At 39.4% G+C, this 27,798-nt stretch overlaps 1 protein-coding gene across 2 annotated transcripts in view; it reads right to left on the minus strand.

Moving 5' to 3' along the window:
* The window catches only part of C4H1orf21 (chromosome 4 C1orf21 homolog), a 125,087-nt gene that overhangs the window by 13,434 nt on the left and 83,855 nt on the right, over nucleotides 1-27,798 (minus strand). For both annotated transcript variants that reach the window (XM_060774498.2, XM_060774499.2), the window contains one exon: nucleotides 9,678-9,754. In XM_060774498.2, coding sequence (XP_060630481.1) covers nucleotides 9,678-9,754 — 77 coding nt within the window. The remainder of the gene's footprint in view (nucleotides 1-9,677; nucleotides 9,755-27,798) is intronic.

Raw genomic sequence — 27,798 nt, forward strand, 5'->3', positions numbered from 1 at the left:
CTCTCCTTAGAATGATAAATGAGCAAAAAAGAATGCCAAATTAATTATCCCCCACCCCTTTCAGCTTCTCTTGAAAACCAGTAGTTTTCTTATCTAACTTAAGAGGAGAGTATCACTCTTAAATTTGAAAAACATTATTTGATGGAAGCGAGAATTAAGGTTTTATTTACATTTTATACTGTTTTAGTATGTTTCATTAATAGATTTCAAAAGTGCTTATTACAGTGTTTGCAAAACAAAGTGATTGATTATTAGAAAAAAGTATTCACAGCTGAAAGCATTTAATCATTCATTACTGCTGTTTAAACAGAGGGGCAGAAGGAGACATCGCTCTCTCAGTTCCTATTCCCTTGGTGAAAGATATCAGCAGTGAAGATATAAAAGCATAGGAGAGAGAGAAGCAACAAACCAGGGGTCCTCAAACTACGGCCCGTGGGCCAGATCCGCCCCCCCGAGGGCATTTATCCGGCCCGCAGGGTGTGGAGAAGCTGCAGGCAATGCGGCCCCAAAGCTGCACCACCTGCTGCCTCCCCGCCTTCTCCTGGCTTCAGGACGAGGGGAGACCCTGTCCTGAAGCTGGGAGAAGGCAAGGCCGGCCTGGGGAGAAGGCAGGCGGTGCGGGCCCAAAGCCGTGCTGTCTGCAGCCTCTCCCGCCTTCTCCTGGCTTCAGGACGAGGGGAGACCCCATCCCGAAGCCGGGAGAAGGCAGGGCCGGCCTAGGGAGAAGGCAGGCGGCATGGGTCATGGGCGTTCTGTGTGGGTCATGGGCATTCTGTGTGGGAAGTTTGGCCCAGTTCTATCACTGGTGGGGTTCAGAATGCTCTGATTGTTGGTGAACTATAAATCCCAATAACTACAACTCCCAAATGTGAATGTCTATTTTCCCCAAACTCTACTTGTGCTCACAATTGAGCATATTGAGTATTTGTGCCAAGTTTAGTCCAGATCCATCATTGTTTGAGTCCACAGTGCTCTCTGGATGTAGGTGAACTACAACTCCAAAACTCAAGGTCAATGCCTATCAAACCCTTCCAGTATTTTCTGTTGGACATGGGAGTTTGTGTGCCAAGTTTAGTTGAATTCCATAATTAATGGAGTTCAGAATGCTCTTTGATTGTAGGTGAACTATAAATCCCATCTCCTAAATGACAAAATCAACCCTCCCCCAACCCCACCATCATTCACATGTCGGCGTATCAGATATTTGTGCCAAATTGGTCCAGTGAATGAAATACCTTCTGTATTTAAGATATTTACATTACAGTTCATAACAGGAGCAGAACTACAGTTCTGAAGTAGCAACAAAAATAATTTTATGGTTGGGGGTCATCACAACATGAGTAACTGTATTAAGGGGAAGGTTGAGAACCACTGATCTATGGCAAGCATCCTCAGAGGTTGTTAGGTGACAACAATCCTATCTCTACAGCCAAAAGCAGGCCCACACTTCCCATTGAAATACTAATAAGCTTATATCTGTTAAAATTGTTCTTTATTTATTGTATTGTTTTAAAGGGTTTTTTTGCACTACAAATAAGATACGTGCAGTGTGCATAGGTATTCATTCATGTTTTTTTTTCACATTATAATCTGGCCCTCCAACAGTTTGAGGGACCGTGACTTGGCCCTCTGTTTAAAAAGTTTGAGGACCCCTGGTGTAGTGCATTATCCATGCTCCCAAATGTGTTTGTGGGCCTTTCTACGTACTCCAGTGCATTCTATGGTATACTTCCGGCCCAAGAGTAGTCAAAATAAAGAGTTCAGTATTATCTACACCAGGGGTCCTCAAACTAAGGCCCGAGGGCCAGATACGGCCCTCTAAGGTCATTTACCCAGCCCTCGCTCGGGGTCAGCCTAAGTCTGAAATGACTTAAAAGCTCACAACAACAACAACAACAACAACAATCCTTTCTCATCAGCCCACACTTCCCATCAAAATACTAATAAGTTATATTGGTTAAAATTGTTCTTCATTTTAATTATTGTATTGTTTTTAAGTGTTTTTTTTTGCATGCAAAGAAGCATGTGCAGTGTGCATAGGAATTCATTCATGCTTTTTTCAAATTATAATCTGGCCCTCCAACAGTTTGAGGGACTGTGACCTGGCCCTCTGTTGAAAAAGTTTGAGGACCCCCTGCAACAAACAGTACTACCATTTAAAGCCACATTACCTTACCCCACCGATGGATGACATTTAAGTTTGCTCTGGAGCAAACTTCAACACTTTTTATGCTGGCTATACTGCAACTGCAAACTCGAAACGATTTCCCAACCCCAAAGTGTGGGGTGTGTCTAGAAGCCAGCAGCAGTCAACATCTACTCAAATCCATTTAAGAAACATATTCCAGTCATTAGTACTTATAACAGAACTTATGCATTCTGAAAATGGTAGAAAAGGCTAGTCAGTCTAGAGGTAGGTTGGAAGTATGGCTTCTACGTGTTGTTAATTTGTATGAGATGATGCTTCATTCTTACCACAACTTTTAGATTTGCAACTTGAACATTGGGCTAGATTCACTGGGAGGGAAATGATATTCCTTTGGGGAGATCACTGGGGGAAGTGGGGGGGTCAAAGTACTTGGGGTAGGGCCAGCTCATGGACCTACTATACTGCCTCACCTCCCTGGAAGAAATGGGTGTCACACAGTGGGGATGTGCTGTCATCCTGTTAGTCTTTCCCCCAGCAGATTATGGGTGGATGTCACTGGAGGGCAGGCAAGTCAGTTGATGTTTAGATCCATGCCCTATGCTGTGCCAAGGCTCTACCAGCTGCAACCAATAAAGCTGAAGCTGTTTTAACTATGTTATCTCTTATGTGTGCCCTTTCATACAAAGCCTCCTTTGCATGGCAAACCCAGCAATAACATCTATATTAATAATCAACTCCTTCATGGAAAAGTATTTGGAATATAAATTAAGAAGAAAACAGATTTGGCTGGCATCTTCAGTTTGAGAAATAGTCATCTGCAAACACTCCAGTTGCAACTGCTGAGTTGGATGGTGAAAAATTATGCAGGAAAGTGTACAAAACGTATGCTAGGCAGCACCCATTTTAAAGTTATCTGTTTGTCTTTCTGCAACCAGGTTTTTTATTTGTCTTTTAAAAATAAGCCCTATGCACTGATGAAGCTGTTGAAGTTGGGGAAAGGACGATATGATGGATGCCAGCCCATAGCACAGGTGCCACAACTGCGAAAAATGAGACCTTGTGGAAAGCCTGGGCAGGACCAGGAACCTGGTGTGAAACCTATGGCAGCATCAGATTTCCAATGCTGCAACCTCTTTAATGCTTGCTGCTTGACCCCCAGTCTAGCTGACTAAAACCACCCTAAGACACGGGCAGGTTGCCCCTGTGGCACAGTGCAGCACTATTTCATATTTTAGTCTTGAATCCTGCCATTCTTGGCACTTCAACATGTTAGAAATGAAAATAAAGACTCTACTGTGCTTTTAAGAGCTCTATTTCCCAAGTACTACGACTATTACTACACTTTTCTGAAAGAAAGCCAGAAGTAATATTTATTTTACAGTTATCTGTCACTGGTCTGAAAGCCAAAGTGTCTTCTCTTTTGGCCCAAGGCACAGTAAAAAAAATCAAGCTCCAAATGAAGTGTCAATGGGAGCCTGTGGACTGGCAGGCTACACACGTCAATGAATGCTCTTTTTCATGTATTTGTATTTATCTAGATGCACAATTGACAAAGTTAATTAGTACAAACTACAGTTTGGAGGTTCTCCCCTTTCCAGGGATTGTTTTATTGCACTTGTTTTGACTGGTCAATTGTCTTTTATTTAATCTCCCTCCCCCCCCCCCCCCCCCCAACAAAATTTTTTTAACCCATCAAGTTGCCTAAAAGGGATCCTTAACACCAAGACTTCAAACTACAATACAAAACACCAAGAATACAATATCTGGCAATTTGGAAACACTAGGTGACTGGGCCAAACACCAGTATTTAAGAGTGCAAAGCTGACATGATTTACATTACAACGAAAAGCAAAGGTAGCCATGTTGTCTGAAAGACTTAAGATTTACAGTTTTATCCTTAAAGGTGCTTCTGTAGAGTTCAGTCTTTGCAGAATACCTCTTTACACTACACTACCCATTAGTTTCTCCTTCCCCTCCTTGCCTTGCCTGTACTTTTTCTTTCCAGACAGAAGGTCAGATCATTTCTTTCCATTAACAACACGATGCTATGAGGCCCAGGTCAGTGAGACTGTGTTTCACTGTAGTGTGCAGGATTGGAAAAATACTATTATTAGTAGCTGGCAAAGTGCTGGCAGTGCATTATGTGTAGTACAGGATGAAGGCAGCAGACCCTGCCACAGGGCGGAAAGGGGGAACATGAAAGCTGAACATGCAGAGCAAGGTCAGATGTTTCTACAAAGTCAGAGGATACAGAAGATGTTCTCACTATTTTATGTGTATACATTTATTGGGTTAGTTGTTTCTTTCTTCTTTATTCAAGTTATACTCTCCCTTTCTCTCAAAATAAGACCCAAATCTACTTTTTAGGAGGGCTGTTGTGGAACGTTAAATAGAGTTAATCACACTGCAACATAACACAGGTTATTCGTATACGATCATATAGTGTATGTTTAACTGCTTACTTTTCTCACCATGATTCAGAGTTGACAATAATTAGTTTAATTAACAGAATGTACTGCTGAAGTTCTTTGTGGGAATCAAATAGGTGCAAAGTGTGACATTGTTCACAGATTTCACGCTCCTGAATATCTTAGTATTCTTTTTTTTTTAAAGTAATTTATAAGACTGAAAATATGCTCAAATTGATCAATGTGCTTTTGTCTAAGAAACATTGATTTCCAGTTGTTGTGGGCAGCTCATATCTTGGATTCTTCTAATGGTTAACAGAGTAGAATAAATTATGCAAAAGTTATGCATAGTGTAGTGGTTTGAATGCTGGACTATGATTTAGGAGACCTTGAGTGAGTCACACACTTTCAGCTTCTGCAAATTCCATAATAGGTTCACCTTAGGGTCATGATAAATCTTAAAATAAATTAGAAACCAAAGTGGAATATACTACAAAGTGATGCAATGTAGAGCACTCATGCTCAGAGTTCTAGCTAATGATGCTTTCTTCAATCATACATACTACTTTTTCTCTGTTCCCCGCCCTACAATGAACACAGTTGCTGAAATTCCTCAAATCACATTGCATTGTTTATAAGGCTTCTGTCATTGATTTTGTTTCTTAATATCCATTTCTGAAAACCTGAGGGTTGCCCCTAAGTTTATGGTCACTTCTGTACTTGTTTCTAAGTATTTCCACTAAGTATTAGCACTCACAGTCTAATTTCAATATTAGATATAGTGATGATAAAGAAGACAACACAAATATTGGAATATTTGACAAATCTTGTGAAATAACTGATTTTTGAGACATTAGCAAATACAGGGTGAGGCAGCATAACTTCCTTTATTTAAATGTGCGCCATTCAGTCGGTTGAAGATGTAGAAGAGCGCTAGTGGTCTCGTTCGAGAGGTGGGAGTATAAAGTTTTGTCCTGACACAGTTCAGTCGCCGCCATCATGTGTTGGAACAGTGAGGAGCATGCTTTTGCTGCTGAGGCCTACTTTTCGAACGGATTTGGAGTGGCTGGCCTGCTCACCGGACTTGGCCCCTTGTGATTTTTTTCTATGGGGTTTTTTGAAATCCCGTGTTTATGTGAACCGTCCAAGGACCCTACAAGATTTGAAGACCAACATCCAGGAAAAATCTGCCAACATAAAGCCTGCTATGCTGGCACGAGTCATGACAAACGCCAGAAATCGGTTTACTCAGTGTATGGAGAATGGAGAACATCACCTACCTAATTTGATCTTTAAAACCACGTAAAACAAAACTTTAGGTATGTGCCTACATTATATAAAAAAAATCTGATTCATACAATGGGTTTTATTAAGTTTCGGAAAAAGGAAGTTATGCTGCCTCACCCTGTATTAGTGTGGCTTGTTTCTCAGTGGCATGTTAGCAACCAAACAGACTGAGAGAATGAAACCTTTGACACGAAACTTTTATTTTAGATTAAATAAAAATCATAGTCAAATACTCATAAGGGAGGAAGAATTTCCAAGGTATTTGTTTTTAGGCAGTCATCTCAATTAATGGAGAGCCTGAATTCTCATCCAGTTATTAGTACTGTCATGTTTACACATGTAGAGCACATTTTTTTGGTGGGACTGTATACTCTTTCAAACACAAACTTCTTCACAGAGAAGAGAACAGTGGAAGCAAAGGGAAAGGGGATCAGGGAATGAATGTGGATAATTCCAGTTATACATACTCAAGCTTCCTCCCATAAATTCCACTGCATAACTCTGCAAGGGCCATGCAGAGAATGGTTAATGTGAAAGACTGTGGACTAGCAGTGCCTTCCATGATCACAGCAACACTTTTGTCATTTACTCCTAACCCTTCTCCATGAGGACTGAATTCTCTTCCAGGGAAAAAATCACCAATATTTTGGACTTGCCTGGAGGCAGCTGATCATTTTTACAGGAAAGCTCTTTCTTTTTAAAGAAATGATCATAATAACCTGGCTAGCACAGTCCAGCTGGGCAGACCTTGTGCCCCAACATCTCCTTTTCAGATCTTACAAAATGCAGAGCAACAGAGATATATGTTTTTGATATGCCATTTATACAAGGTGATGTAGCACTTTCACAGCAGCTGATATACTTCTTGACATGCAGACTATGACAGGCACAGCCAAAATACCCACCAGACAGCCTGCTTGTCCGATCATGTCATCTAAGGCAACAGCAATAAAACCTCTCAAATTCATGTCTGCATCCACATCTCTCTAGGGGCCAGTACAAATCAGCTTTGTACACAAAACATAGCTTCATTTTTAGGAAGATTAATTATGGGAAGGCAGTAAATAATTAGCAAGGGATGTTTGAAAATGATAAACCTGTGATACTAAATATCAGCCAAGTACCATTATTCTAGTTCATTAAATCGTTATCATTATTATAATTCTTTGGAAGGCGAGGGACAGCAGTAAATAGAAATACAGAGAAGAGGAAAGATATGCACTACAAAACCACTATAATTAGCTTATATGCTAATAATATTTGGTTCCTGGACAAAGGGTGAGCTTCAATAAAATCTTGAGGATTTAAAAATAATGAAATGCATTGTAACAAGATGCAGGATTGCTTAAAATAAGCCTCTTGGGATCCTTTCCATTCCTGTCATTCTGTACTTTAGGGTCTCTGTAAGCGGGTGATCAGTTGTGGGATGCCCTGAGGCAATGCTTTTTTAAGGTTTGACAAAAGACTGCTGACAGCCAGCAGTGTTCAGGTGAATGTGCCCCACTGGGAACTCAGCTGGGTCAAGAAGGCAAGGGGACTGGATGAAATGACTCATGCTTATTCCGCCCAGCAATTGAGTTGTGGGAGCAGCTAGGTCTGTATATAGGAGGAAACAAAAGGATAAAACCACAGCTTTTGGGAAGACAGAAGTGCAAACAAGACTAGAGTGAGAAGAGGTAAGAAAGGTGGATTTGGGGAGCTCTGAAAGTACCAAACATCCCCTTTCCCCACTGCCCCAACCAATCTGATGCGGGAGCATAAGAGGGATGTTTACAACATGAACCTCCAACCTGAAGGCAGCCTGAGGTAACTGGGGTGTTGTAAGTTTTTCAGGCTGTATGGCCATGATTCAGAAGGATTCTCTCCTGACATTTCACCTGCATCTAGGGCAGGCATCCCCAGAGGTGGTGAAGTGTAAGTAAGCCACAAATCACAACATGCCAATCAACCTCCCCATAACCTTAGACAAAGGAGGACAAAAAAGGAGTAACTACTTGAAACCCTGGAGTTCTCAGTATTCAGAGAAACAGCATGTGGAAGGTATAACAGTTTCATCAGCATTCTCCCCTGGTGCCAAGGTAGCCAAAGATCTGTAACCCTTTTGACATCAATAGTTGTTAGAAAAAGGAGCCATGTAGACCCAAAGCCCTATTATGTTTAGTATTCAGTTAAAAGGACACACCACAAAGCTCTGCCAGAAGCATGTCCAAGGTCCAGTTTGAGAACTCTACCTTCTTACATAGTTTTGGCAAGCAGTCATTCCTGTAACTTACCTAAAGGTAGAATCAGCGCTGGAAAAATATACACATGCTGAACTTCTGCACAATAGGATAATTGTGAGATACAAATCAGCTCATTTCAAAATATGAAAGTTATATACTGAAAGGGAATGCAGAATATCAATTGGCTTTACCATTCATTCTGCTATGGAGCAAAAAATATCTTGGGGCTGGGGTAGAAGGAAAAATTGTTCCTCTCTCTGATGGTTTTTCATCATCACAGTATGTCTTCCTAGGAAATCAAACTCAGCATACAATTTTGTCCACTTGGACTCAGAAGTACACATGCATAAAAATCACACTGTGTTCAAATATACAAAGGATCGCAGCCTACACTGCATAGGGCAAAAACTTCAAATGTTTTATAGGTGAAGGGAAGTAAACTGCCTCCCCTTTCAGCTAAATAGCTCAGTTGCAACAGCTCACATATTCTAAACCTATATTTTAGAGTTAATCCACTAAACCTCATACTGTGGGATACATTCTATCCATGTCCATCTGTGGGTATAATGTTGCAGAAAACACAAAAGCACAAAACACATAATATGTAATATTATAATACACTCTGGGTTTTAACATGCTGGGAATTTATTTGTACAAACCCAGTGCAAACATTGCATCTAAACACAGAAGTCTGGCTGGGCCGGAACATTATCTGGGCATAATATCTACAGCTAGTTATGCTATCATGCTGTTCTGTTACTTTGGTTGTTACTGAAAGGTTAAGCGGGTAGATAACTATTGGCTAACATGTCAACTAGATGAATCACCATCTACTTTCAGAACATGAAACAGCTTCCATTCAGCTGTCATCACACTTGAGGTTTTAAACAGCCGTTCAAACAGATCTCAGGAACTAGCAGATATAACGCAAAGTCATGATCTTAATCACTGATGATTTAGTACACAAACTGCTGCCTAAGCTTGCAAACAGAATTTACAGACAATTCTCTGATTTCTGACCCCACCTCAAGTTACAGAAACAGATGTAACTGATTATTATCAATTCAAACATCATGAAAGCATAGTTAGCACACATCCTGGTTTGCAATCCTTCATCAGACCATGGGCCATTCATACTACATAATTATAACACTATGGTTTCACTTTAACTGCCATGATTCTGTCCTGTGGAATCCTAGGGTTTGTAGTTTGATCGGAGGAACCGCATCCCTAAACTGTCAGTCCCAGAATTCCAGTTGAAGTTGAATCTGGCACGATAGTTCTTTGTGGGCCCCATGACTTTTAATTGGTGATTATTTATCTGAAAGGCTTCTTTCATACTTTACTTGAAAGAAATCAGTCAAAGTGGCCAACAAACTAAACAGTACAATAACCATTTACTATAATAACTATAGAAAATATAATGGCTAATTTTAAATGAGACAAAATAAATGGGAAACAATCATAAGGGTTGTTAAAACCAGCATTTTTAGCATGGCATAATGTCAGTGAGTTTATGGGTGAAAGGAGAAGAAAAAGGAAAACTGAAGGGAAATGCCTCTTTTGGGGTAGAGAGACCTATGAAAAATATTTTTAAAAGAGGAGACTTACTTTGCTCTAGGTTGATGTACTAATCCCGGAAGCTCTTTATTATTCTTAAGTCTTACATGGGTACTGGCACTTTTTTCCTGGGGAAGTAAAAGAGAACACGTCAGAGGACAGAAAGACAGATACAATTTATCAGAGTGTTTAAAAATTGAACATTAATTTCTCATTACAATTTCTCAGTAAAGAAGCTATATATAAGTAAAATCTTTAAAACACTGTTTAAGTGCGTCATGCTGAACACAAATAGAGTGCTGTACTGTTGGAAAATTTTGTTTGAACATATTGTAAAAAGGGCTACATTAAACATAGTCTCTCTTTCATAAAATCTAAAATTACTACAATTCTCTATCTCTTAAGAAAGACTAACACTGGTTGGTATCTTGCTGGCAACTGCTGAGAAGATTGGTTCCCCCTTCCTCCTTCCCACAGCCAACAAAACTCTGGGAATCATGGAATTGGAAGAGACCATATGGGCCTTCACATCCAATCTCCCGCCACGCAGCAAAAGCACAATTAAAACATCCCGACAGAGGGCCATCCAGCCTCTGTTTAAAAGCCTCCAAAGTAGGAGCTTGCACCAGACTCTGAGGTAGAGAGTTCCACTGTTGAACAGCTTTTACAGTCAGGAAGTTCTTCCTAGTGTTTATGTGAAATCTCCTTTCCTGTAACTTGAACCCATTGGTCTCCAAATCCTTGTCTCCGGGGACACAGAAAATGAGATCCTTTAAGATACTGATAACAAGAAATTCAAGTAAATAATATTAGGTGCAGGAATTAAAAATTCTATTCCTACACCCCAAACTATCCACTACACAGGCTCAGTTGGCTTTAAATACCAAGTAACATGGAGACACCTCTTCCAAGGTAACAAATGAACAAACTTGTAGATTTTTAACAAAAGTTATGCCTAGAATCATTTTTTTTACTTGTACCCCTACTTTGTGAGAATCTTTCTTAGGTTGGGTCATGGAAGATAGCCAACCTTCACATAGTCCTGTACCTAAAACACTTTCTGTTGTTATTGTTGCTATTACTGCACGGCAAAGCAATATCTCATGTGAAACCCCCACTGTTTGTGTACTACAGACAGACTGACCATGTCAGCAAAAATTACGGTGTTCTTTTTATTTTTATTTTTACATTTACAAGTTCAAAATCTGGGTAGTCTCACAGCTAATGGAGAATTACAATTAATCATTGTAATTATTGGCTTCCTGTCAGTGGCCAACACCTTCAGGGGATTCAAAACCACAGGTTGAGTATCAGCAAGCCTGGCTTTAGTTCAAAGCTATCAGTCTTGCCAGGCCTTTCCACTCATTCTTCAATAGTACTATAAAAAACCTCTGAATAAGGGATGCAGCCCATCTGCTGAGTTCTCTTTATCCCATGGGGCAACTTTTAATTTTGCTTTGTCATATGTATTTCTGGGTAGAGTTTTGTTTTGTTTTTGCCTACACGCACGATAAGCAGATACCACTGTCAAATTGAGAGGAGAGGACAGAGAGGCACACTGAATGTTAATGAGACTTGAAGGGGCAGACTGTAGCGTGAGGGTAGAGAACCGGAGGTATCCAGTCAGCATCTATTCACACATGCCTCTGTCGTGTCTTTTGATTGCCTCTATTGTGCATTTTGATTTCAATTATATTTGCACTGTTATCCAACTGGGAGTGGGCTGCATGCTCCCTGTCTACTCCCCTTTAAATGTAGTCTCATTAAATGTAGTCCCATTAAAAGCTAACCTGTGTTTCTTCTTAAACTAAAATCTGAAAACTGCATAAAACCAAATTCTAGATTATAAGATTCCTGGGTAGCTTTAATTACATTTAAGATTGATGCAAATGAAATGATTTGCCATGGCTGGACACATTGTGTTTATACCTCAATAAAAGCTATATCTTTTAATGAGTACACTCATTAAAAAGTCCACAATAAACGTTGAGCCTGCAAACATTTTACAGGATGCAAATAGGTATTTGCAGACCTCTGCCTTTTTTCCAGCAGCCTCTCCTACTTTTCTGTGTGGACATAATTTTCCATCCCTGTTCTTGTAGGCCATTCACCAGCCTATATTCAATCCCTTCATATCTACTAACTATAGGTTTAGTGCTTAAATACAAGGCTCCTCCACACAAATCCTACGTCTATACTGGCCTTCACGAATCCAAATTGGTCTGTCTTACTTATCTCCACAGTTTACCTGCTAGATAAGTTAAACTGAAAGACGTCACTGAACTGGACAAAGTCTCCAAGCGAATTTTATGATTAAGCAGTGGGTTAACTGGGATTAATAAGATGCAGATAATTCAGTGCAAGCATCAATACAAAACAAGGCTAAGGAAACTTGTCCATGGCTTGACTGGACATAAACAATGATTTATACTCCACCAGTAAATGTAAGTAAAAGAATGAATTCTGCTATGATACGATGTGATGTCAAAATTGGGTGGTGGTTGGATATTAAATGTCATAACAGAGTAACAGGAGTGATTGAATATGGAAATACCATTCATCTTAAATCATCATTTGCCTATTTTGAAAATTCAAATCATGGTTTATATCTAAACACTGGGTAGCACAAATTACGGTTTGGCATGAGGCTTTGCAAAATATCTGAATTGGATGTGCACAGCACTATCCATAGGCTGCTATAGACAGAATTAAGAAAAACAAATAAAAATTTAACTGAGCAACTTACAATTGTGCTGTTTAGGAGCATATAAGCCAACCTTTCATTTATTTTCCATCTATTACTCAGCAGGAGTAATAAGAAGCAAGAGAAGAATTTAATGACACAAATAAAGCTCCACCTAATAAAGTTTAAGTCCACTAATTTTTAAGCTGACAGGTCACACTGTTTATGCAGTCATAATTTACCACAAGTGTGCATTCATATAAAGTTCGAAGGCTCACTCTCATAAAAATGACTTTTCCCTCTCTCCAGACAGTATTCCTAAGTATAAAAAATATGGTGAATTCATTACAACTTCTGTCTAGTTTCAGCTCTCAAAAGGATTTGTCCTTCCTTCAAAAATGTTTTAGAGAATATAAACAAGAATTCTTCCAAAGGTTCCTGACTTGTAGAATTTCAATCTCAAGCCTCAAAATATTACAAATTTTCAAAAACAAAGAATGAGATGTGAGATATGAAAGCAATGCTGTTTTGAAAAATTGAAAGACAAATGGAAAGTATTGAATTTCTTTAACTCTCATCATTGGTTCTAAGCATCTGTGATAAATGTGACCGACAGTGGTATAAGGTTTGAGATGCCATACTTTTTACATTCCTTGCTTCAGAAGTGTATGAAATTTTACTGTCTTCTATTGGATGCAAGGATCATTGGAGAACATTGGCTAGAGCACTGGACATCCAGATCAATATCTGTACTTTAGTATGAAAGCCATTCTGTAGTTTTAATCTGGCAACAATCCTTCACTCTAACCTATCTCTCAGAAGATAAAGGACAGTACAGTGTTAAACCAAACGAATAACAAAAAATAGGTCTAAACTGGTTTTCCCAGAAACGCTTTCTAGAAAAATGACTGGATTTCTTGTTCACATCATCTATGCCATAATTATTTTCTACTAAACCTGATGGAACATCTGGGAATCCTAATACAGATTGATTTCATGCATAAATTAAACAAACTTTTAAAAGCCAACAAATGTGTGTGTGGGGGGGGAGGTGGAACACTGCTTGGTCACCATCTTCCATGTTTGGTTAATTTAACACATCATAAATCTGTCCAGAGAACTACACCACACAGTGGGCGCATTTAGCAACAACATGCAGCTGCTGCGTGTATACATATACACATAATGATGCAAATAATTTTGAACGTGTCATTGACATTTAGTCACACTGAAATGCATCAAGCAGAAATAACGGATTCTCTCCCAGGCCACTCCAGTAAAATGACATTTTCCTCTATTCTACAGGTGAGCAAGCTGTTGCTGAATCACAACTTCCATCAACCCTGCCAGGAAAAGGAATGCTGGAAGCTGCAATCCAAAAGTATCTGGAGAACCACATTTTACCCAAACTTGCTCTGTCAATGGACTATACTTATTTCCAATCTCAACCACAAAAGAGATTAGTCAAGCTTCAAAAGATTGCTCAGGCATATCCAGGGAGATATGATGCCAGAAATTTGGGCTATCTCCATTGAAGCTGTGGAGATCCGCTGGGGCAGACCAGCTCAAGCTGAATAACTGAACCGGGTGTGTGTGCCCATGTGCTCAGGAATGTGGGCTGCTGGTGGTCCTTTGGAGGTTCAAGGGAGGTCATGGGGATGAAGTCCGTTTCAGTTCATCTGGCCTTCTGTCCTTGGGAAAAGGGTGGGGTTGGGAGTCCTCAACAACAGGTATGCCCTCTTGATTTCAACAGGGTAAAGACAAGTCCACAGTTGCTGAGTGTTAACACTCTGGTTCATACAACATGCAGAATGAAGTTAAAGAAGCCACACACTCATCATGTTTACAATAAACATCCAAGACTCTGCTGTGATATTAAAACCATAGATAAGCACTGCATGCATGAAACTTGGGTTCCTTCTCTCCTCCTCCCAGGTGACTACAAAGAAGACTGCTTAGATTTCAAATTCATTATATTCCACACAAAAATATAGGTAGCAGTAATGATGATTTAAAGGGGAAATGGCAAGTTTATTAACTACATTTACAGATTGCCTTATTTCATTAAACCATAGTTAACACCTATCACAGTTTTTCTTAATTTAGATATAACAAGTAGCTGTGATTAGTTAAAATTATCTGAAAAAGCTGCCAGCCTTTTGTTCATAGCCATACCAAAAGAGGAGATAGAATATTGGACTGGATGGCCCATGAGGTCTCTTCCAACTTTATTTATTTATTTATTTATTTATTTATTATTCAAACTTATATGCCGCCACTCCCCTGGGGCTTGGAGTGGCTTACAAAAACAGGCTAAAATTGAACACAATTTAAAAACAATTTAAAACCATTTAAAACCAGCAATATCAAGACAGAGTGCATAAACCAGAGCTTCGTTGCTCAATAAGATCTGAGTTCCTGTTATGTATAAATACAACCGTATTCCAAACTTAACTAGGTTTCTTTTGAAGTAAGTTCCAGTGGGTTCACCAGGGCTGTGTATACTCACAATTGCAGCCACTGTGGCATGACGTAACATAATAAGCAAAAGATTTAAACAATTCTCACTTTAACCTTTATTCTTAGAATAGTGAGCTTGAAAAACATGCACATTATTATTATTATTATTTATGCGCTTGTATACCGCTAATATCTCAGCCTAAGTCGGCGACTCATTGCGGTTTACAACAACTAAAAAGTTTAAAACAATTAAAAAACAGTATTCAATTTAAAACATGAAACACATATACAATACAAATTATTGGGCCACCAATAATAATCCCATGCATCTCGTAACTAAAATCACAATCCAAAATTCGTCGTCCATGATTACCAGTCCTTTAGTCATCAAAATTCGTTGCAACGGATTAACCAAATGCTTGTTTAAACATCCATGTCTTCAGTCTCTTCCGAAACACCATCAGCGAGGAGGCTGATCGTACCTCTATAGGGAGAGTGTTCCAAAGCCAAGGGGCCACCACAGAGAAGGCCCTGTCTCTCATTCCCGCCAGCTGCACTTGTGAAGCCGGCGGGATAGAGAGCAGGGACTCTCCAGAAGATCTTAGGGTCCTGGTGGGCTGATAGGCTGAGATACGTTCGGATAGATAAGTTGGGCCAGAACCGTTTAGGGAACTGTTCCTGACATTTTAGTTAGGAGAAAGGTTCAACAACAACAACAACAACAACAACACTTTATTTGTACCCCGCTACCATCTCCCCAAGGGACTCTGTGCGGCTTACATGAGGCCGAGCCCAAACACACAATACAAGCAATAATCACAACAATACAAGCAATTAAAATAAAACATAAACATATAACATTATCAATAAGACAACATACAATTAAAACTATGGGAAGGCCAAATGTAAAATTAAAATTGGAAATAGTGCTGAACATGGATGAACAGGTGATTGTGGTGTTTGTGGAGAGACATATGGGCAGACCTAAAAAGTATGAAGTGCTTTAGAGGCACAAAGTGCTATGGGATCATTAATTTGTCCCTAGAGATGAACTCTGCCCAATAAGATGTATGGGCGAGTGGTACTCAGGATTCATAAGAAATATGTTTCCTTGAAGATTCAGAGCAAGGTCCATATAGTCTAGCAACAAAACTAATGCCTCTGGAAAGTTAAACAAACAAATAAAGGCCTAAAACTATTGAATAGTCACTCTTTATTTTCAGGGTTGAGATTCACAACTGGCATATTTTCATGAAGGTTAAACTGGATTATTTCTAATTTTTAAAATAAAGTTTTAAACAAATAAACAAAAAAGTATGACCTGTGGGGTCTCAACAGTGAGTGGGTTCACAATGAAAAAAAATTACTTCCACGGTTCCCATCTCCACTGCTGCTTCTGTTATATCTATCTGTTCAGATCATCATTTTCTTTTACTATGATGTCCCACCGACTATCCAAAGAGACCAAACACAAAACAAACATAACTCCTGCACAGTCTATAAAACTTGCTATGAGACATTAAAACCAAAGACAACTTTTAAAAAGGCCAGTGTTTTCTGACTGTCATGCTTACAATCCCTAGCAAACTGGCATTTATATAAAAAGGCAGATAAAATAAGATACTACCTAACACAAATGAAGGCAGTTGAAGTCAATTTGTAGTAAGGGCAATGTTTCTTGTACTGTGAATATTTCAAAGCAATCATCATAAAATGATCAGTATTTTTTATGATGCTGAAGCTATTCATTAAAAGCAGTAAATTAGGCTCAACCATATTGCAAATCAACGTAATACTTCACAAACTTGTCTAATCCTCAGGTGGGTTTTAAAACTATCACCTCATCTTGACAATCAAATTCATAAGCAAAATGTACTCCTTTCACCTGTCCTAGACTCACTGCCAATCTCCTTCATTAAAATGGCTGGAGATAATTCACAACATGGCTTTAAAAGATTTAATTAAGTTCAGATACATGCTGTTCAAGGAAGCTATAATTCTGGGCTCAATATTTGTATATTATGATTAAATACATAGTGTTTCCTGTGATCTTTTCAGAACATTTTAACACACATATACACACACCTCTGTTATTTGAAGATTACTCGTATACGAGCTAAAGCCAACATCAAAGCCAAAGTGATTATATTTGCAGGATGTGTTAATTATCCTTTCCCTGCACCAGGGCAGCTTCACGCTGTAAGAATTTCAAAGAATTAACAGGCAGCGGCAACTGTGTGGCCAGGTGCTACAAGCAGAATAGCAGCCATCAGTTTTGCTATAATTAAGTATCCACTGGTGCATTCCCTACCAGTGGATTTCAAAGAAGCTTTTATGAACACCGTTCCAAACAATTCTTTTTCTTCTATTATAAGATATCGTGCAATTGACTAAATGATTTACAATGATCTTACTAAATGTCACTCGCGTCACCAAAGTACTGCACTGATAGTCCCTGATATTAAAAAGCCCTCCACAGATGATGACATTTGTGATTTTCCATTAGGGATTTCTCCTATAGATATCTACGACAGCAATCATTTTGTTTTCCTAAGTGTCTTGCAACAAGTATTGTTACACACCACCTAGTTGTTTACAACTTTTGGGGACCGTAAGGTAACCCTATCCCAGGGTTTATCAGCAAAATGTTTGGCTTGCCCATGTCACTCAGTGTAAATTTGAACACTGGTGCTCAAAAAATCACTACACCATGCTACTTTCAACATCAGATATAGACAACAAAATTTGTGTGGAAAATTGTTGTCCATTTGAGAATCAAGCTAACTACAAAATTCTCACCGAGTGTCTGAGCTCCACTTCACTTTACTTCATTTCTTAATTAGTCGCTCTCCACCAAGGTGCTCCGAGCGACTTGCAATTTAAAATAGCATTTACACAATATAAAAACATTCAACATAAAAACATACAGTGACTATTTGGCAAATTAGATCTGATCACTTTACTTAAATGCACAACCAAATAGCCTATTATACTCCAGTTATTCCATTTCCAAATATATTTTTGTAAAGAACTTTCTACAGATCCCTTTTTTACCCTGTAGTTTTTGTATTGACAGTATGTAACTTCAGGTGCTGAACACAATGATGGTGGGTCCTTGGTATCTGCTGGAGCATGTTTTCAGGCTCTTTCATGGATACCAACACCCATGGAAGCTCAAGTACAGTTATTACATTCTAACAGATGACCAACCAGTGTCTGTTAAAAAGCCTACGGGGAAGTAGACTCCTCCACACCACTGAAATAAAGTATTCCACTATCGAACAGCTCTAATGTTTAAGTGGAATCTCTGTTCCTGTAGCTTGAATCCATTGCTCTGCGTCCGATTTTGGTACATCATTATATACAATGACATAGTAAAATCATGTCCCTTTGTAAAAGGTTTGCTTTTTGGATTCTCTAAATATATTTCCAAGTTGTGGACGGTTGAATCTGTGGATACAGAACTTATGGATATGGGTGGGGGCTGACTGTAGTCTCTAAGAATATAATAACAATCACGGATGAATGTGCTAACGTTCAGCAACAAAGCAAGTCAGGCTCAGCTTGACCCACAACTGTTCCTTTGCTCCCTCAAAGGTGATGACCTATCAGGTGTCCTGTATAAATATTTCAACAGCTATAAAAGTTTTATCAATAATTTACACACTATATTGTGGCAGGAGTCTTCAAACAAACATTACACCAGGGAATTTTGTTCACTCTAAAAACATAGCCTTTCTTTACTGCAGAAAATTAGGTCCCCCTCATGTTACACTCTCAAAGGTCAACTGCAGAGCAAAGGACGTATGAAGCCAGATCATTCGTTCACCCTGCCGGGCACTCTCTTCGCACTTAAAGGGAACGGCACTCTCAAACACAGGCAAAAAGGGGCACTTTGCCAGACCTTCACTTTTCAGTGATGCAGAGACGCAGTGTGTGCCCCGTCTGAATGCAAAACACTTTCACAGAGCTCCAGACTCTCCCTCTCTAATACAAATTACTTATTTATTTAAATATTCATATCCCACCTGATATCAAAAGATCTCAGGCAGAGAAAATTTGCTCAACAATCTTCAGCATGGCAGGCCAAACTCTCAGTTATTTTCCTTGTAGCTTTAGCATTACATAAATATTTTTTTAAAAAAAACCTATTAATAACAGGATTATCCAAATATAGATATACTGCCCCATTTACCACTACAGCCCTTTCTTAATTTGTACAGAAACAGTCATTTTGTGCTAGTAATGAAATCACCAAATGGCAGAAACATATCTATTGTATGCAGGCCGCATCCTTCTTTTCCTGCCGGTGCAGGCAGTACAATGCAGCCAGAGAACATTGATTATGCTGCAAGCATAAAACAAACAGGATGTAGAGGCATTTGGGAGTGGGAGAATGCATGTAGATTATCATGTGGCTCGACAATTTGACTGGAATTAGACATTGTTTCTCTAACTGACAGGCACATAAATATGTGCGCACAGGCATCATCACAGCTATTATTAAAATATTTCAATGTCCTTCTATAAACAAGGCCACTGGGAAAGATTGATACTTTGACAAGAGTTCAAACCCTTTTCAATACAATCGTGGTAGGCAGTGATTATTTTACGGTATGGATGGCGTCACATAGATGCCAGTACACAAAACCCTGACACAAGTCAATAGGCTTTGGCACTGCTCCATTATTGATGCACATTTCCCCTAGGCTCCTAAAAAATACATTTCATGATCTGCCATGAGCAGGGCTCTACTCTCCCGCTCCTTTTTTTCTTAAAAAAGAAGAATACCACCTAATTGAGGCACTTCAGGCAATAATGAAAGCCTGGACAGTTCATTTTACTAGGTGCTTCAAAACGATTGCCTAGAGCATCAGAGTCCTGCAACACAAAAACCAGTTGAAAATATGGTTTATGGTTGCATTCAAACAACTGGGAAATAAGCAATTCCACAGCTCTCTTTGCCCTCTGATCAGACCATGGTTTCAATTACAAGCGAAATAAAGAATGGTTTACTCGTTTCAAAAACAGGAAACAGATTGGTAGTGTTCATAAGACAAATGGTTTGTGTGCCTTTTGTGTGCTGAAAATATTAGAAGGCCTAATGAAAAGGAAAACAATAACAATAGAAGCACTCCTAAATAAAGGAATAAAAAAATCCCTATCAATTCCCATTCACCAACCTTTTGAGGAAAATGACACTATCTGCTATTATTTACAGACAAACAGCAGTGCTTTAAGTTAAATCTTTCACATGAATCTTTTAAAACCACTTAATATTTATCAGATCCTTTGGGTGAATAATACATGATGAAGGAAGCCAAACCATTTGTGTCCTTGAGTCAGATTCTCTTCAGAGGGAAGAAGTCCAAAGACAATGGGGGCTCCACAGGGAATTTCCCTGAGCAAGGAATGAACAATTTGTGTTCCACAACACTTTACACTTCATTAGCACATTTTCCTTCATAGTCTCAGAGGAATTTACAAACGATAATGAATTGAGCCTCTTAGATCGAGGAAGATTTAAGTCATGATTGTTCATCACTTACAGCAGGCACTAACTCTAGTTCAGAGCTGCAGTTAACATTTGGAACCACCTTTTGGAATAAAATACTAGCAATTTCACAATCCGTTGAACTCCTGGGGTAACAGCAGAAGAAACAGCAACAACAACCCTTGCTTCATGGACCTTTCCCAAAGCATCCCAACTAAAACCTTCATGAAATATTGTAATCTTCTGGGATCTGTAGGAGGAAAGGGAGCAATAGACAAACAAACAATTATCCCCTGTATTCTGTCCAGTAAAGTACTCATTTGGTGGCTATATACCCTATATATTAATATTTAAGTGTAGAAAATTTATCCCAAAAAATCAACCCCCAGAGCCTGGGATTATTTATCCATGGATCACTGTGAATACAGTACTGTAGTTCTTATTTTAAAAAGCTTGGTCCATCCCAGGCTTTTTGAAAAGCTGAGTGAAAAAAATGGGAACACTAGGGATGGCTGGCCCCATAAGAGAGCACTGGTGCTCTCCCCACTCCATGGGTCTTATAAAAATCCATACTTTTGGCCCAAAAACCTGCCCTTGACTTTTACATGAGGTTGACTTATATAAAAGTGTAAGTCCCAAGGCTTTACACCTGATCATATCAAAACTGCAGCGTCTGTCCTCAGCCAAATATAAAACTTGAGTTCAAGTGTTACAAAGAGACAACCACATCAAGAAGAAGAGCAGTGGAGACTGGTAGCACTGTAAAGTATAACCCATTTCTAACCATATCAAGTGTTTTTGTGACCTACAGAACACTTCAGGTGCACAACATGGTACTGTATTTTCCGGTGTATAACACAACTTTTAAACCCTGGAATATCCTCTCAGAAGTTGGGGGTCATCTTATACACCGAGTATGGATCTTCCCTCCTTCTCTTCCTCCCTTCGCAGGGCGGGAGAAGTAGGCAGAGGAGGCAGCGGCTTTTCCTCCTCCTCTCTGTTGCCCAGTGGCTCCCAGCCTCGCGTCGTCTCCTCCTCCTCTGCCACATTGCCAGCAGAGGTGGGCATGGAGCGGAGGACCCCCTCAGCCTGGGAGCCTGGGGAGCCAAGCAGCACCAGAGGGGCGCAGCACCAGCAGGCAGCTGCCCTGCTCCAGCGGGAGGGCAGCTGCCCGCCTCTCTCACCCCCACTTCCCTGAGTGGTGCGGCCTGAGGAGGAAGAGGGAGGGAGGAGGGAGGGGTGGAGGAGGAGGTGTAGGAAGGGAGGGCTTAGGGAGGAGTGGCAGGCTGCATTACGAAGGAGACAATGGTGGCCCGCTGAGCTGTCCCCGCTGCCAGAAGCCTGGTGTTGGCTCTGCCTCGCCATGAGCCTCCCACAGGAGATGGCCCTCAAGCCCGGAGCGAAGACAGCTTTGTGGAAAGGACGTTGGAAGAGGGATAGTCTTATACGGCAAATATATCCCAAACTCTACATTTTAAATGGAAAAGTTGGGGATCGTCTTACACATCTAGTCATCTAATATATCGGAAAAATATGGTATCAGGAATTTCAGGTATATATAATATATAGAAAGATGATTGCAGGGGAGTGGGGTGTGGGATTGTCGGCCTTTAGGTCAAGAGGGAAATTAAGTGCAAAAGTACTAACAATGGCAATTAGATTATTAACACTGGCTGTTCAGAAAACTGTTACTGACAATAGAAACACTAGACACTAGATAAGCCAATTAACATATATAGTGTGAACCATCTTGCTCCAAAGGTCAACAGACTGGGAACTTCCTAATGTATTTTATCTCTGCAGGCTCTTTATCTCTCCTATTTTTCTTTAACGCCCCCTCCCCCACCCCCCGTTTTCTCCTTCTCCTTCTTCTTCCCCTTCCCAATGGCTACTTTAAGGTAAGTGCCAGAATCAAATAATGGATGAAAAGTTGAATTTAGAGTACAACACTGTTATTTACCAGATGAAGCCTCCTTTGCTTAATTTCATAAAACCTCTCTTTTAATTCTGAAATTAGAATTTACTTTTTACCATGCTGTTTGTAATTTATAGCTTTTACATGGCAAACAGCCAGCTGAATGAAAACAAACAAAGTACAGACAATGTGGGAACTTTTTAGCAAGGCTCTCCTACCTAACTGCCAATCATTTGCAAATAAAAAGAAGCAGACATACATTTGTAAAACTTAATCTACAACCATCATCAATACATCAGCCCTGTCCTCTACTGTACAATGATCAAAATAATCTTGGCTCTAAAAATTACTACTACTATATATGCAAAGCCTATCTACCTGCAAATAAGTTAACCTTTTTTGATATCTGCATGAGCCACATGTGAAGATGAAACACACCCCATGACACTCTCCATATATTGCTGTCCTCAAACTAGGGCCCTCTGCTAAAGAGGTACCTTAAAAAACCCAGCTAAACCAGACAGACCCTGCCCTTGTCTAAGAAAGATATTTTTTATTTCATGTAAATTCTATAATGACAAGTTCATGATTACAAACCTCTAGGAAAAACCGGATAGAGGTGATATACGTCACATTAGTTAAATCAGATTAACTCTATCAGACTATATATGGCCTACCAATGTCAACACACTGAAATGATTTATCTCTTCAATTATATAAACATTTGGATGGGCAAAGATTAAAGGCTGATTTCAGATGTAGGTTTAAAAATGTTAGACTGTCTCTCAGAACAACATTTTACGCTTTCAAAGCCTTTAAAGGGAACTGATGAACACCAGACATGAGATCTTATTTCTAGATCCTCACTCTGCCTTTTCATTCTACACACACTGGAAAATAATTAGTGTGTTTTCCTTCAGTGCTTCTTCTCATCTCTCTCTCTCTCTCTCTCTGCTTCTACACCAAACTTCCAATGAATTCTTATATTAGTCTTGAATGCCTCTCAAACTAAAATTAGCACCACAAACATCTAGTAACCTATTTAAACATGACACTCAACATGAAAAATCATTATTATTGGGAACCATTACAGAAATGCATTCAGGCGTAACCAAGCCTGCATCATAACCAGGCTATCAAGAAGGGAAGCTGCAAATATTGATTACTTTTTGTGTATATGTTTGTACGGCTTAGTATGTGCATCACAAAATAATCTGAAAACAACATGCTGTCCATTAGAACCATGAGACTGTTTACACCTACCATCCCTCGCTACTGACTCTGTTGGCTAGGGCTGACAGGTGCCAACAAACACCAGAGGACCTAATGTTTTTCAGTAATACTTGTTTGAGTTGTGCTCTAATCGTAAAGAGAAAAGACATGGCAGGGTACAAAGTCCCACCAAAACTGCAGCCATAGGAGTATGCAAAAGAAATATTTTATCTTACAAACCCCTGCATACAGAAAAAAAATGAGGAAAATATTTTATGTTAAAAAAAAGTTTCTAAATACAAACGCATATTATATAAATATACAAACACATATTATATAAAGCCTTGTGGATACTCTGATGTCTGACACAAGGAGACAACTGGGGTATCCTTTCACACTAAAATCGGCCCTTCACATTTGCAGTTTTGACATTTATGGATTTGATTAAAATGCTCTCTCTAGGAATCTCTAAGTCCTCCAATGTAATTCTATACTTTCTAGGAGAAGAGCTGTACAGGACAGCCAGGAAATTCCTAAAGAGGTGCTCTCTTTCAGGTAAAAAAATTAAATGTAATTCATGTATTTGTGGTTTTTCACTTTCACAGGGGTCCTGTGGCCCTAACCCCAGCAAATGTGAGGTCTGAGCATACATTAAATTATAATACTGTGATTCCAGTTTAACTATCCTCATTTCATCCAATAGAATCTTGGGATTTGCCATTTATAGAGGAATATTTAGAATTCTCAGTCAGAGGGCTCATGCTGAGAGTTCACCATATTACAAAAGCTAGTATTTCATAGGACATTGCCATTGCAGTTTAAATGAAATGATAGTGTGTTCATAAGCATAATCAGATAGATATCTTTGCCCCTCACTGCAACATCGTGTTCTTTAATACGTTCATGTTTCTTTGCTGATAAAATCATTTGCCTTTTATCTAGGACTGATTCTACTTGTACTTACAATTCTACCTTGACAAGAGTGGACTTTATTTTTAAATTCTGGCATGTTAAAATGTAGGGTGGTAAGACAAAAAAGAGATTGTGGACAAGCATTCTGGGGTAATCCATATACCTCATTCACAAGGAACCTTTGATTTTCCTGATGATTTTGAGCTGCAACCCTAAATGTCTCATTCAAAAGCAGGGATGGGGAACTTTTTGTCTTCTAGATAATTTTGAGTTTCAACTCCGAAAAGCTCCAGCCAGTAAAACCAATAGTAACCGATTACGGGAGTTGTAGTCTAAATCATCAGAAAGGCCAGAGGTTTCCACCGTCCATTCCATACTCAGCCAGCACAGGGGATTCTTGGAACTGTAGGTTTTTTTTTTAAAGCAATACACAATCCGTGCACCCCATTCTTCATAGCACTACTAGTTGTGGCATTCTTAGTATTCCCATGACTAACAAAGCCTCATATAACATGAATATAACTTCCACCCTAGACAGTGCCTGGGAAGACAGAAAAAACTTCATGAATCAGAAAATGAGCTACACAGATTTAGAAATGTCTATTTGAATAACCAAAGAGAACATAAATCAAAGCAAAGCTTCTGAGACTTTTTTGCTCAGGAAAATCACAAGCAGCCATGAAAAAAGGATGGTGAGGCGTCAGAAGAAGCTGACAGCATTTTATACATCACCACGAATCCAGTCATTTTGCTGGAAGGCTTGGGTCATTTATTTCCTGGAGATATAAAATTAAGTGTTAAAAATGACACTGACAAAACGGCTTAAAATGATGGTGGGGAGATTTAAAGGATCTTCCCTTTGCATCTGGGAATTATTCAAACAATGTGTCCATAGTTCTAAAGTATTTGCTTTATAATATTTGTTTCACCATGTAGGCTGTAATTGCTCCCCCAGTTGGTTCCTCACAAATTATTTTGATTTCCCAGATTCTCCTGCCAGCAGTTGCAAGGGAACGTGCTATAGCTGCATACTTTTGAAAGCGAAATGCTGCCCCACTTAGGAATGGTTATGGTTTAGATTAAGCTTTTAACCTATATTTGGATTCAGCTTATTAGATTGATACAAAAAAGTACATCAATATGTTTTTGAAAACACACGACTACCCAGTTCAGGATTAGATTTGCTTTAGAACACAAAGGACAAATTGCAATCTTTTTATTCCTAGTCAGGAATGACAAAAACATTACCTCTGAAAATTCAGGAGTGTTGCACATTTATCAGACATGTTTAAGATTACATTTTTAATTTATGTTGTATTTCACTTGCCTAAAATTTATCATTTCCATTCAATATCAAAAGATATCACTAAAGTAATAAAACAGAATCTGGTTTACAAAAAAATAATTTTTCCTCACTCCTGCAGACTTTAAATCAACAACAAGGTAAATCACTGGCAACAAGATTCAGTACTATAGCTGGAATATATTTTTGTCCCATTCTTAATTGTAACTCAAAATGAAATTTCATATTCCATCCATAGAACTAGAATTAGTAGAAACAGGGGCTGCTCCATTTCTTGGTGCCACAAGAGCAGAGGTTCCCAAACTTATTTGGCCTATTCTTCCCTTTCAGGAAAAAAAACCAACTAGAAATCTAACTTCTTTAAGCAAACAAACAGAAATATACAGTAGCAATTTTGCATTTTTATGTATCTATATTTCTACTTGCATCCTAAACGTATTAAATAAAGATATCACAGTAACTAAGACACCTTGAAACTTGAAATCCTACAGTTATCTATTAAAACCAACCATAGTAATTGAGCCCTTGGTGGCATAATGGGTTAAACCCTTGTGCCAGCAGGACTGCTGACCGAAAGGGCAGTGGTTCAAATCCAGGGAGTAGGGAGAGCGCCCGTCTGTCAGCTCCAGCTTCTCATGCAGAACATGTGATGGTAAAACTGCGACCGTACCTTGGGAAGTCTGATCTGGCAACAGTGGTCCATGCTCTTGTTACATCCCAAATAGATTACTGCAATGCACTCTTCGTGGGGCCTGCCTTTGAAGACTGTTCAGAAACTTCAACTAGTCCAACGAGCTGCAGCCAGATTACTAACTGGAGCACACCATCCCCTTGTTGTGTCAGCTCCACTGGCTGCCGATCCACTTCTGAACTCAATTCAAAGTGCTAGTTTTGACCTATAAAACTCTATATGGTTCTGGCCCAGTTTACTTGTCCGAACGCGTCTCCCACTACATCCCGAATTGCAGTTTAAGATTAGCCGGGGAGACCCTGCTCTCACTCCCGCCAGCATTGCAAATACGTCTGGCGGGGATGAAAGAAAGGGTCTTCTCGGCTGTAGCCCCCTGCCTGTGGAACTTGCTTCCCAACGAGGTAAGATCGGCTTCATTCCTCCTGTTTGTTTTTTTTTTTGAAGAAGAAGAAACTGAATTTGTGGTTCTGGGACTTTTGGACAGCAGGCATAAATAGCGCTTTGGATATGGAATTTGACTGGAATGGTGATATGGCGGTTAATACTGTTTTTATTGATTTAATTAATGTTCTATTTATTGTTTTAATTGTTGTTACATTGCTTTTTTATATTTAATGGCATCAAATTGTGCCAAATGTAAGCCGTCCTGAGTCCCCCTTCGAGGGTTGAGAAGGACGGGGTAGAAATGCTGGAAATAAATGAATAAAGCATCTGGGTGTCCTTGGGCAACGTCCTTGCAATTCTCTCACACCAGAAGTGACTTGCAGTTTCTGAAATCACTCCTGTCACAAAAAAACAAAACAAAAAAAAACCATAGTAATATTCACATTACACACACAAAAGGAGAAGACCAAAAGGAGAAGACACACAAAAGGAGAAGACAAAATAGGAAACAGAGGGAGGATAAACTGTATGAGTTTGCTTGTTGATCAGGTGGAAAAAAATTTCTTCTCCTGAACCATGCTTCTATTTTCCAGAAAGACTCCAACACAGACATAAGAAAATGAAGGCCCATGCCCATTTCTGCTACGTGCAGATAACAGGAAAGTACCTGATGCATAAAAAAGGACTATTTCTATTACAGAGAAATTTCAACTTACATCTGGAACACAATGAAAATGAATCCTAAAAGATTAGGGGATCATCTGCAGAGCTAAAATTACCCTGAGGCTTACAGTTTAATATCAGTAAATTCAAGGCTCTCCTGAATCCTTTTTCCACCCCTCGAGCAGTTCTCCCATCCAAGAACACACCCTTAAATACCGGGCTTTGTTTCAGATGTTTCAGAACCAGATTAGATCAGGCACACTCAAGACCAGAAAAGGCCCATGGTTTTGATCTCTTTTGTCTCCTGCCTGTTCATGTTCCTGTCTTCAAGGGATAAACTTTTTTTCTGCTCCTGAAAATAACTGCCTGTACTTGCTGCATACCATGAAGCATGCTCAACATCCATGGGTATGTGAAAAGGAGGAGACAACTTCCATATTGTAGAAGGAAGAACC

This window comes from Anolis sagrei, chromosome 4 (genome assembly GCF_037176765.1).
Source record: "Anolis sagrei isolate rAnoSag1 chromosome 4, rAnoSag1.mat, whole genome shotgun sequence".
Taxonomy (NCBI): Eukaryota; Metazoa; Chordata; class Lepidosauria; order Squamata; family Dactyloidae; genus Anolis; species Anolis sagrei.